We start from the raw sequence: 12,249 nt of genomic DNA on the forward strand, positions 1-12,249 counted from the left end.
ACGTGGCCTGGGCACTCCAGCTGCACTGAGGTTGTGCCCCCTGGTCTGCACCCCCAGTCTGGACGCTGCATTCCCGGGGGAGGGGGGAGGGTCCTCAGGGAGCAGCGGGTCTTGGTCTTTCCTGGCTCCCTGAGTATTTCCTGTCCTCACCGCCGGTCTCCGTGACGCCCGGGACTCCCGCAGGATGAAGCCCTTCCCTTGGCTGGGCTCTGCTCACGTCGCGGGGTTTTCTGTCATCACCGTGACATGCCCTCCACCTGTCATGGCCTCCGCTGTGGTCTGCGTGTCCTCAGTGAAGGCGAGGATGATGCATGCTGGACGGGGGCGCTGCAGGGACATGGCTGAGGAGAGGGCTGCACCAGGACATATGGAGAGCTCCCCAGGAGGCGGGCCACCCAGAGCGATGCCGTCAGGAGACCAGGGCTCTTTCTTAAGCTCAGAGAGGAGCCGTGAGAGACAAGCAGGTCCTGGCCCTCCCTCCATGGTTCTCTCCTCAGCTGGCGCATCCGTACCGGACGATGATCCTGAGGGTCATGGAGACGGTCGTGAGCAGTCACCTCGGCGAGCTGGACAAGGGCTTGGCCAGGGCCAGCATCCTCCTGGCCTCCAGCGAGATGACCAAAGTGAAGGTCCGTGGGGCTGAGCAGGCCCTGGCTTGGGAGGGAAGCTGCCTTCCGAGGCCTTTCCTCCCAGGTGCCTTAAGGGTGTGGGTTTGTGTCCGGCTGCCTGAGCTTGGCCCCTGGGTCCTGTGCACTGATTGCCCTCCTGGGGTGGGGAGGGTCACCCCACAATGGAAACTGACGCGGAGAGCAAACTCCCCGAACCCTCAGGGCAGACGCGGGGGCGGTGGTGCCCGGTGTGTGGAGGCGCTGAGAGCAAACTCCCCGAACCCTCAGGGCAGACGCGGGGGCGGTGGTGCCCGGTGTGTGGAGGCGCTGAGAGCAAACTCCCCGAACCCTCAGGGCACATGCAGGGGCGGTGGTGCCCGGTGTGTGGAGGCGCTGGGCTCAGCAGGGAGCCCTGCTCCCAGCAGCAGCAGCGTGTCCCCTGGCGTGACCGAGGGCAGAGTGTCTCGTTCCGCTTCCTGGGCGGTTTCAGGGCGAGGTCTGCCTCCCTAGGTCTGGGTACCAGTCCAGGTCTTTTGGGGGGATAGGAACTGGTTTGTGACTGGCAGCAGGCCGCCAGCAACGTCCTGGTGGCTTTGGGAAAGCGTTTCATCAGCAGCGTGATGGAGGAGATACTGAGCAAGTTCCAGCCTGGGGTCCTGCCGCACCATTTTGTCGTGCAGACGCTCGCCAACCTCTCCGTTTCCAATGGTAGGTGGCGGCTCGGCCCCTTCGACCCGTGATCTGAGCGGTCTTGAAGACCTCTGAGAGCCCGCCGGCCTCGGTTCCTTGTGTCCCAGCAGCTCCAACGTGAGCCCCAGGCTGTGCAGAAGGAGCTCAAGGCGTGTGGCCGGGGTGCCCTGCCTCCCCTGGGGCACAGGGCCCGAGGGAAGGACAGGCTGGGTGGGGATGGCAGTGGGGCCCCTGTGACGTGCCCCTCTTGCAGTGTTCGGCGTGGTGCCCTTCCTGACGTCCATCCTGAGCACCATGCTGCCCATGCTGAGTGCAGCCAAGCCCGACTCGATGAGGGTGGTGTTCTGCTGTGGTAAGACGGGCCTCCGCGGGCAGGGGGGCCTCCGCGGGCAGGGGGGCCTCCGCGGGCACGGGGCCTCTGCGGGCAGGGGGGCCTCCGCGGGCACGGGGCCTCCGCGGGCACGGGGGCCTCCGCGGGCAGGGGGGCCTCCGCGGGCAGGGGGCCTCCGCGGGCAGGTGGGTCTCCGCGGGCAGGTGGGCCTCCGCGGGCAGGGGGGCCTCCGCGGGCAGGGGGGCCTCTGAGGGGCAGGGGGGCCTCCGTAGGCAGGTGGACCTCCGCAGGCAGGGGGGCCTCCGCGGGCAGGGGCCTCCGCGGGCAGGTGGGTCTCCGCGGGCAGGGGGGCCTCCGCGGGCAGGGGGGCCTCCGCGGGCAGGTGGGTCTCTGCGGGGCGGGTGGGTCTCTGCGGGCAGGTGGATCTCTGCGGGCAGGTGGGCCTCCGAGGGCAGGTGGGTCTCTGCGGGGCAGGGGCTGGGTGCAGCCTGTCCACTCCTGGACCTTTTGTCTCCGGTGCCCCTTTGTGGGGCTGTGGGTCCCCCAGGCTGCAGGAAGAGGGCGGGACATTTAGAGGAAGGGTGACTGCAGGCGCGGGCTGGGTGGGCACTGCTGCAGATAGAGACCTGGCCTCTGCCGTCTGAGTGCATTTCTCTGCTGCTGGGGGCCCCCTGCCCAGGACTCCACACTGCAGTCCCTGAGCCCCGGACGCTTGATGTGGGCCGGGAAGAGACTTACCCAAGGCTGCAGCTGCTTCCCATTCCTCTCCCTGCCCCGTGCTGGGAGCGTGACCATTCCCTGGGCATCTTGGGATGGGGCATTCACTCTCCCACCTTCTGTGTGCGGCCCTCCGCGTGCCTGGCCAGGGGACGGTGCCTCGCGGCATGACTCTTGGGGGAGAGGAGGGCACTCGTGTGGGAGGGAAGCAGAGGGTCCTGAGACCCGGGGGCTGAGGGGGCCTGGGCCTCTTCTAGCAGCCACCACGTTGCCCTTGTCCTTCAGCTTCCTGGTGTCCCTAGTGTCCCAACCAGGCTCAGGGAGACGCTGGCCGGTACTGAGGGGAGGGAGAGGGAGCAGCTAGGCCCGCATGAGGACTGGACCCTTTTTAACCCGCAGCCCAGCCTGTTAGCAGGTGCTGGGCTTCCACCCCAGGCTGCCAGCTAGGGAGCATGTGGTGAGGGCGTGGCCGCACTGGGCAGGGCTCAGGGTTGGGGTTGGGGGCTGGTAGCTAGAGGATTGGTGTCTGGGGAGGGTTCCTAGGGAAGCTGCGATCTTGCACACACCCGGGGACTTTCCTAGCCAGGGCCTAGAGCTTTGGGCCCCAGGCCTCCCTGTTCACAGTGGCTTTGGGTTCAGGGTCCCCCGCTTTCAGGGGGCCCTAGGAGGGGCTCCAGCCCGTGCCAGCCCCCTCGCAGCCCCCCGCGTCCCCATTCTCCCCACTCCCTGCCATGGCCTCCTTGGTGCCTCTCGCGGGCTCCTCCCAACTGTGCGTGATTGGCAGGCTGCGTGGGCTGAAGGGCAGAGCCTCCTTGACCTAGTTTTGGCTGAAAAGGGGAATTGTGACAGGATCCCCGATCAGCTGGGTGGGAATCACCGCTGAGCTGGGAATGCAGGAGCAGGGCACAGAAGGGGCCGAGGCAGAGCTGAGGGGCTGGGGCTGTACCTCGGGTGCGCCGCACACGGGGAGAAGACCAGCCTAGGACAGAGCCCGTGTCGGAGCCGAGGGCTTAGGTACCGGCCCCAGGCAGCTCCTCTGGGAGGCACTGGCCTCGCTCCGGGAGGTGCAGGGCCCTGCACAGAGAGCTGACTCGCGCTTCTCAGGCGCTCTGGTCCCAGCCCTTCACGGGCCAAAGGCCCCTGCAGTTCCCACCTGTTGCTATGTCGTGTATGAAGCAAGTGCGTGGGCCAAGAGACCTGCCCGCAGGCCGCCCTCCTGCTGAGGTGTGCGCCCCTCACCGCAGACAGAACGTTCAGGGTCTGCAGTTGGAGGGAAGAGTGGTCCTGCCTGCTGGAGGGGCCTCAGTCGGGCCAGGAGGGTCCACAACAGCCCATCAGCGGCCTGGGTGGGCCACGAGCGGGCTGGGGCCTCCTGTCCTTCCAGACAGCCTCTGGTTCTGGGCAGATGTCTGTGTCCACTGCCGGAAGGCGGCACAAGTGGGCAGCGGCGCTGGGCCAAGAACAGGAGCACGTGCACACTTGAGGCTTCTCGTCCAGTTTGCAGTACGCTGTGGCCAGGCAGGGGAAGAGTGGGCAGGGAGACCCAGAGACCGTGTTGACATGCCCCAGACAGCAGGGTGCATGGCTGGCCTGGCCACACTGTCCAGCACCAGTAGCGGCCAAAAATCACTGCCCACGAGGAAAGTCTGTGATAGGAAAGGTGGCCGCAAAATAAGCAGAAACCGAGACTTGGGGAAAGCCGACGGTTCAGGGAGGAGAAGACAGGCAGGAAAGGAAATCTGTGGTTAATGTCCTCTGGGAGCTAAGGGAAGATGCGTTCAGGAAACGAGCGTGTGGCTGTGAAGAAGCTACATTCGGAGAATAAAATTAAGCTTCTGGGAATTAAAAACATGATGAAAATGGAAGGCAGAAATGGAACAGAAAGTTGAGGAAATCCTCCAGAAAGTAGAGCAAAAATGCAAATATATGGAAAATAGGAGAGAAAAGAATTAGCAGGCTAGGCCATGAAGCCAGCATTCGAATGAGACAACCTGGAAAGAACGAACGGAGAGAGTGGAGTGGGGGCGTCCTGCAGTAATCCCCGAACCTGCCCTGCAGCAGGAGCTGTTCCTGGTGGAGACGCCCTCCAGGCACCGCACCAGGAAGACTTTGCAGGGGGGTGGGCAGGGATGGGCCAAGGGGAGGCTGAGGAAATAGGTGGCCTTGCCTTCTCTCGCTCAAGCGAGAGTGCCAGAAAGCTCCAGTGGAAGGCACCCTCTGAGAATCAGAGCCCTGCCCAGATGCTACTTGAGCAGGAGGTAAAGGCTCTTGTGGAGAAGCCAGGATCAGGAAGGGTGCAGTCCCACATGGGGCCGGGGAGCCCCAGGGTGTGCGGCAAGAGATGTGGAGGTCGCCTTGGTGACTCGTGCCTGGAGAGCCAAGGAGACTCAAACCGCAGGTGGTCGGTGACTCTGGGAAACAAAGCTGCTCATGGACGGAGTGGGTGGGCTCTGGCGGCGTGGGTCTGGAGGGATGGACGGGAAGGACGGGCCCCGTCCTTGCGGGGAGTGGGTGAGGAACGTTGGACGCGTTATTTATCGAGAGAGAGATCAAACGCCATGTTTGCTTCTGGAGCAAGGGAGGTTGGGCTGGCGGAGGGTGTGTGAGGAGTGCCCTTTACTCTGTGCCCGTGTGTGTACCTGATGGAACACTCAAGCCTAGTAACAGGTCGGGGCTGGGCTTCTGCTTCTGGCCATATGGTAGCCTGTTACCCTGAAAGACCTTCCCACGCAAAATACCTAGGATCCCTGATCAATTTGACCAACAGCCTGACTGAACAACTCAAGGAGGCAAAAGAGTGGGGGGACGAAGGGGCCGTGGAGGAGTGGGGGGTTGAGAGAGGAGCTGAGGGTTCTCGGGGCACCTGCAGCCCCGGTTTTAGCAGCCGTGTGGCAGGGAGGGGACCAGAGCCCACCCTCCAGGGGCCCATCCTCAGTGGAAGGGCTGCCCATGACACAGAAACCTTCCCCCAGGAGGTAGTTTTCTTTGAGAATTTCTTTATGTTCTGTCTTGAGCACGTGTGAACATGGCTGCCCTCCTGTAGATGGAGGGTTAGGGTTAGTCTTTCTGCTGGGCTGCAAAGCCCAGGCTAAGAAATTAGCCTTACAAGTGGGCCAGGTTTGAGGTTGTGAGCTGGAGCAAGTAAAGACCCCCGGGGCAGCTGCTGCAGCCCCTGCCTGGGCGCCGGGCTCTGCCCTCGGGAGGCCCGGCCGGGAGCCGCCGCCTCTCCGGGCCATTGCATCCTCATCTCCCCCTCCACTGCCCAGGCCCCGTGGCCAGGGCCTGGCCTCCGACTCTCCTTCGTGGCCCCATCGTCTCCCCTGACCCAGAGTCCAGGTCCTGCTGACCACTCGCAGGTCTGCAGCAAAGCGAGTCCCCAGGCTTACCCGCCTGGTGTCCACAGCACAGTCCCTTCCACAGACACAGACCCCCAGGCCAGCGCTCCCCACCCTCGGCACCCCGCCACCGTGCCCCCAGGTCTTCTTCCTACACGTGTCCTGGGGGGCCCACGCCTGCCCGGCACAGCAGCCCTTGAAAGCGTGTGGCACGCATCTCTGTGAGGGGGGAGGTGGGCACAGCAGACTGGAGTGGGCCAGGCGTGGTGGCCTGGGGGCATTTTGGGGAGGTTGGTGCCTGTACTGGTTTCCTTGGACCACCTCAACGAAAGACCACAAATTGGGGGGGTTAAAACAACAGAAATGTGTTCTCTACGGCTCAGGAGGCCAGGATTCCGAGAGCAGGGTGTTGACAGGGCCGTGCGCCCTCTGCAGCTCTGGAGAGAAACCTTCCAGGCCCCCTGGCATCTGGAGGTGCCCGTGCATCCTGGCGCGTTGGCTCGAGGCTGCAGCAGTGCAGCTCTGCCTCCGTTGTCCCCGCGTGTCTGTCTCTCTTCTTGTGAGGACACGGTCCTGTTGGAGTTGCCCCCCACCCACTGTGACCTCGTCTTGACTCATTGCATCTGCAAAGACCCTATTTCCGAAAAAGGTCACGTTCTGAGCTTCTGCGAAGCACGCGAGTTGGGGGACCCTTGACGCCCGCACAGCGCTTTGGTCCCGAGCCCGGCCGGGTGCTCTGGAGGGTGTCTCGCAGGCAGCATGGCATGTTAGAAGGGGCAGGTGTCGCGCGGAAGCTGTGCGGCCATGGGCCGGCCGCCGCTTACCGCGTGGGTCGCCACAGCTCTGCAGCGCTTTAGCGAGAGCACCCTGGAGTACCTGGCCGACCTGGACCAGGCCCCCGACCCCACGGTCAGGAAGGATGCCTTCGCCACTGACATCTTCAGCGCCTACGACATCCTCTTCCACCACTGGCTGCAGAGCCGGGAAGCCAAGGTATGTGTGGCCCTTAGGGACCTGTGGCCTCACCTAGCTGGCTTTCCTCTCCCACCCCCAGCCTGGAGGTACTGCTCCAGTCACCTGGGCCTCTTCTGGGGTCCTGCGGGTTCTCGGGTGTTGGGGGGAGATCTGTCTACATGTGCCCCTCCCTCCCCCGCCCCACAGGTCCTCACAGAGTAGGGCTAGTTTTCTGGGGCCCCAGCGCTGGACCTCTCCCTGTAGGCCCACTCCCTCCACCCCTTTAGGACCGCCGCTCGCGGTAACCCGGGTCTTCGATTCCAACTGTGGGGTCCTTGGGGAAGGGCTCTTTGCACATCTCTGCCCCGGGCTGACGGGCGTTGCCGGCCGGTCCGCACGCGAGCGCCTGTCCCTGTGTCCCCCCAGCTGCGGCTCGCTGTGGTGGAGGCCCTGGGGCCCATGAGCCACCTGCTGCCCAGCGAGAAGCTGGAGGAGCAGCTCCCCAAGCTGCTGCCTGGAGTCCTCGGCCTCTACAAGAAGCACGCCGAGACTGTCCACGTGTCCAGGGTGCGTTCAGGAGTTCAGCTGCAGGGGGCACGGGGTCGGGGGGAAGCCCTGGGGGCAGCCAGCCTCAGTGGGGGGCGCGGACAGGAGCCGGGGAGCCAGGCCCACCTGGCCTTGCCACGCACCCCCTTCCCGGCCCTTCCCCACGAGCGAGCGCTGGGGTGGAGGGCTGGAAGACTCCCGCAGCCAGCAGGGGTGGGGCTGGGCCAGGAGGAGGCCCTGACGGCCCCTCTCCTCCCTCCTCGAGCAGAGCCTGGGCCAGATCCTCGAGGCGGCCGCAAGCGTGGGCAGCCGCACGCTGGACGTCCAGCTTGACTCACTCCTGGCTGCCCTGCATGCTCAGGTGGGCTGGGGGCCCAGGGAGGGGTGGGAGCACGCTGGGAGGTGCCTGCTGAGGGTCAGGGAGCAGGAGGCGGGGCTGAGGCGCCGTCTGCCCAGCGCTGGGGCTCGGGCCGCGCGACACAGCACAGCCCCGCCGTGCAGGGGCCGGAGCGGGCAGCCAGCAGGCCAGGGGCAGCTCTGGGGCCATCTGCACTGGCCGTGCGTCCCGAGGGCCCGGGCTCAGGTGGAGACCCCCTCCAGCGGTCTTGATGGCTTTGATGGAGAAAGGGCTTCGAGGAGGCTCCGCAGCCGTGCACACCCTGCCCCCCCAGGTCAGATGAGGGGCATGGAGGTCACGGGGAGCTCTGGGGGGACGTTGTGTCCGTGGGACTTTCTGAGTGGGAGAGAAGAGGGCCGGAAAACTAGAGAGAGCGTGGGCAGGCGGCTCTGTGAGAAAGAGAAGCAGGGAGAGTGGACTTACCTCCTTGCTCCCCCCACCCCCTGGGGCATCTCTGGGCCTGCTCCACTCCCACACCTGCTGGGATGCCAGCCTGGCCCGCCGGCCTGAGCCCTCACCTGCCACACACATGGACGGCGCCCTGTGAGGGCCGGGGGTCGGGCTATGGTAGAGAGATTAAATAGTAATTTTAGTGTGTGAGCAATGGTAATGAACCTGAAAAACTGTATGAAGTGGATAGATTCCTAGAAAAATCTTAAAAATGTCAAAATTGGGAGAGAAGAAATAGAAAACGTGACTAAACCAGTAAAGAAATGGAAACAACATTCCAAGCCCTTCCTTTCTGAAAGCAAAGCCAGGACCCACGTGGTTTGAAGGTTGCGTTCTTCCAAACTTTTGAGGGACAGCTAATTTCCACCATACACAGGTGGGCTTGGAAATGAGAAAAGGATCCAGAGCTGCCTGATGGATTCTTTGAGGCTGGTCTTGATTCCAAATCCAAGTCAGGACCACACAGAAAAATCTAGGTCTACTACTGTGAGGCTGGATGTGAGGATCGTGTGCTCAGTGAAGGGAGTTGCCCCGCACTGCGCTCCCAGCACTGCAACCTCAGCACTGCACCCTCAGCACTGAGCCCTCAGCACTGCACCCTTAGCACCATTCCCTCAGCACCGTTCCCTCAGCACTGCGCCCTCAGCACTGCGCCCTCAGCACTGTGCCCTCAGCACTGCGCCCTCAGTACTGCTCTCCCAGCACTGCACCCTCAGCACTGCACCCTCAGCACTGAGCTCCCAGCACTGCACCCTCAGCACTGCACCCTCAGCACTGAGCTCCCAGCACTGCACCCTCAGCACTGCACCCTCAGCACTGAGCTCCCAGCACTGCACCCTCAGCACTGTGCCCTCAGCACTGCGCCCTTAGCACCATTCCCTCAGCACCGTTCCCTCAGCACTGCACCCTCAGCACTGCGCCCTCAGCACTGCGCCCTCAGCACCGTGCCCTCAGCACCGTTCCCTCAGCACTGAGCTCCCAGCACTGTTCCCTCAGCACTGCGCCCTCAGCACTGAGCTCCCAGCACTGCACCCTCAGCACTGAGCTCCCAGCACTGCACCCTCAGCACTGAGCTCCCAGCACTGCACCCTCAGCACTGCACCCTCAGCACTGAGCTCCCAGCACTGCACCCTCAGCACTGAGCTCCCAGCACTGCACCCTCAGCACTGAGCTCCCAGCACTGCACCCTCAGCACTGCACCCTCAGCACTGAGCTCCCAGCACTGCACCCTCAGCACTGAGCTCCCAGCACTGCACCCTCAGCACTGCACCCTCAGCACTGAGCTTCCAGCACTGCACCCTCAGCACTGCACCCTCAGCACTGAGCTCCCAGCACTGCACCCTCAGCACTGCGCCCTCAGCACTGCGCCCTTAGCACCATTCCCTCAGCACCGTTCCCTCAGCACTGCACCCTCAGCACTGCACCCTCAGCACTGCGCCCTCAGCACTGTGCCCTCAGCACTGCGCCCTCAGTACTGCTCTCCCAGCACTGCACCCTCAGCACTGCACCCTCAGCACCGTTCCCTCAGCACTGCACCCTCAGCACTGCACCCTCAGCACCGTTCCCTCAGCACTGCACCCTCAGCACTGCACCCTCAGCACCATTCCCTCAGCACTGTACCTTGAGCACTGCGCCCTCAGTACTGCTCTCCCAGCACTGCACCCTCAGCACTGCACCCTCAGCACCGTTCCCTCAGCACTGTACCCTCAGCACTGCTCTCCCAGCACTGCGCCCTCAGCACTGCACCCTCAGCACTGAGCTCCCAGCACTGCACCCTCAGCATTGCGCCCTCACCACCGTTCCCTCAGCACTGCGCTCCCAGTACACGAGGGGTGTAGGGCCCAGCCAGGGGGGCTGCACAGCGCTGAGGCCAGTCAGCTCACCTCATCATGGAACGAGATTCCCGAAAATATTGTCTGATATCAATCAATGCAGAAAAAGCTTTTGATAAAGTTCAACACCTATTTGTCGCTAAAGCTCTTAGCAACCAGGATCAGAAAGGAACGTCTCTAACTTGACGAAGTTTAAATGCCCAGGCCCTCCGCGTGCATCATGGTGAACGGGAGACAGGTACGCTTCCTCTAGTGTCAGGAGCAGGAAGCAGCCCCACTCTCAGTGTTAACGGGGAAAGGAACAGAAATGGGGGGAGTGAGGACCGACCTGTCGTTCATCTTCTCCCGGCCACCCACCCTCCGTCCCGGTCCCCTCTTTGCCTTTCCCGAGGCCCCGAGCTCCTCTTAATACACTTAGCGATGGGGGGGTTGCCACTCGGGTCTCCCGAGCGAGAAGGCACAGGCCTGAGGGGGAGGGTTCACTCTGTTCCGTTCCCTGCTGTCCCAGCACCGGTGCGTGTTACCCGTGAGCACTCAGTAGATGTTTGTTTTATGGATGGTTGATTTATTCATCCAGAAATGCACTCATTTATGAACTTAGTCGGTTCACAAATACTAGAACTAAGTTGAGCAAGGTTGCCGGTTACAAGACCACCCTGTAAAAATCAGGAGCGTTCTTCTCCGTCAGTAGTGACCAAGCACAAAAAAACGACCCTTTACAACAGCAACAGAAACTTATCGTGAAGTATCTGGGAATTCACCTAACGAAGAGTGCCTAAGATCTCTATGGAGAAAAAGCTTACAACTCTGAAAAAAAGTGAGAGATGTAGCACAATATCATTTACTTAATATAAAAGTGATTGCGTTAAACTATAAAAACAAACAATGATTATCTATGGGATGGGGGTGGGGTTTAACGGGAAAATAAATATATAAAAGCTGAAAAGGCAGGAAAAATGTGATATTTCCTTCTCTTAGAGCTTTCCATTCATGTCTTTTGTTTTTCTATTGGTTTTTAGAGGGTTTTTTTTCATATTGATCTGTAGCAGTTATTTATAGTCTCATATCATGTATGTATAAATGTTTGTTTCTACTTTGTCCGTTATCTGTGGCTCTGTTTATGGTTTTTTGTTTGTTTGTTTGTTTTGCTGTACGCGGACCTCTCACTGCTGTGGCCCCTCCCGTTGCGGAGCACAGGCTCCGGACGCGCAGGCTCAGCAGCCACGGCTCACGGGCCCAGCCGCTCCGCGGCATGTGGGATCTTCCCGGACCGGGGCACGAACCCGCGTCCCCTGCATTGGCAGGCGGACCCTCAACCACTGCGCCACCAGGGAAGCCCTGTTTATGGTATTTTTTGCCATGCAAAATTATTTAGTTTTTACACCATCATTTATTCATCTTTTATGTTACAGTTCAGCTTTTGCTATACTCGGAAAAGGCTTTCGAGTTCTGCAATTAATTTTTAGCTTCTCTCATTTTCCCCTATACTTTTACTGTTTAATCCGTTTGGAGTTTATTTTAGGGAAAGAGTGAGAATCTAGTTTTATCTTTTTTCCAGATGACTACCCATTTGCACTAGTTATCTATTGCCCTTTGACCGATCATTCCAAAACTTAGTACGTGAAAACAGCAGCGGTTTACTCTCTCCGAGTCACTGCGGAGTCCTGAGCAGCTCAGGCTTCCGCGTGGTCACGGTCACGCATCTTCTGAAGGCTCCCCGGGGGGCGGGGGTTCTGCTTCCAAGCCGGCTCCCTGCTCCGAGCGGCTGAGCGAGCCCGGGAGCAGGTAGGAAGCCGCGGTGCCTTTTATGGCCAGGTTCGGTCTTTGCAGTGGAAGTGACAAGCAGCACCCTGGGGGCCTGGAGCAGAACCCGGCCGCCTGGCACTCACCTGGTCCTGCACTCACCGCTGGTCACTTCTCACCTTAGAGCCCTGTGCCTGGAGGCCCTGTGGGTGTCCTTTGTTGTGACCTTGAGGGGTTGAGTGGGGACTGGGGTGCCACCCAGAGCTCAGCCCCCGGTGAGTGTCACCCGCTGAGGTGCAGTGGAGCCCAGGGACACATGTGCCAACAGCCTCTGTTTTTACTTTTGCCAGTGCAGCTCCTTTTTCTTTTACAATTTTGAACGAATGGACTCGAGGTATTTTGGTTTCCAGTGCTTTCTGCATTCTAGAGGTCCGCGGTTTCCAGCCCAGGATGTCATGCCCAGGAAAGCGGGAAAGTGTCTCCTTTCTCGTCAGGGAATGTGTTTTGGGAGTTTGTTTTCCTGGCTGGTGGTGGGAGGGGTGGGGTGTAGATGGAGCCAGGACTCTTTTCCCTTGAGAGGGCCAACTGTAAGGTGTGGGCTGAGGTCCCCAGGGCGCTTCCAGCCACAGGCGAGGGGCTCCTGCCC

General features: G+C 61.4%; 1 protein-coding gene across 7 annotated transcripts in view; it reads left to right on the plus strand.

Annotated features, from left to right (window-relative positions):
- The window catches only part of MROH1 (maestro heat like repeat family member 1), a 68,067-nt gene that overhangs the window by 19,524 nt on the left and 36,294 nt on the right, over positions 1-12,249 (plus strand). For 4 of the 7 annotated variants that reach the window (XM_060128201.1, XM_060128203.1, XM_060128206.1 and 1 more), the window contains 6 exons: positions 498-629; positions 1,154-1,316; positions 1,552-1,650; positions 6,523-6,674; positions 7,062-7,202; positions 7,450-7,542. In XM_060128201.1, coding sequence (XP_059984184.1) covers positions 498-629; positions 1,154-1,316; positions 1,552-1,650; positions 6,523-6,674; positions 7,062-7,202; positions 7,450-7,542 — 780 coding nt within the window. Of the gene's footprint in view, positions 1-464; positions 630-1,153; positions 1,317-1,551; positions 1,651-6,522; positions 6,675-7,061; positions 7,203-7,449; positions 7,543-12,249 lie in introns of all 7 variants that reach the window. The other 3 variants (XM_060128202.1, XM_060128204.1, XM_060128205.1) reach the window with 1 other exon arrangement.

Source organism: Lagenorhynchus albirostris, chromosome 17, assembly GCF_949774975.1.
Source record: "Lagenorhynchus albirostris chromosome 17, mLagAlb1.1, whole genome shotgun sequence".
Lineage (NCBI taxonomy): Eukaryota > Metazoa > Chordata > Mammalia > Artiodactyla > Delphinidae > Lagenorhynchus > Lagenorhynchus albirostris.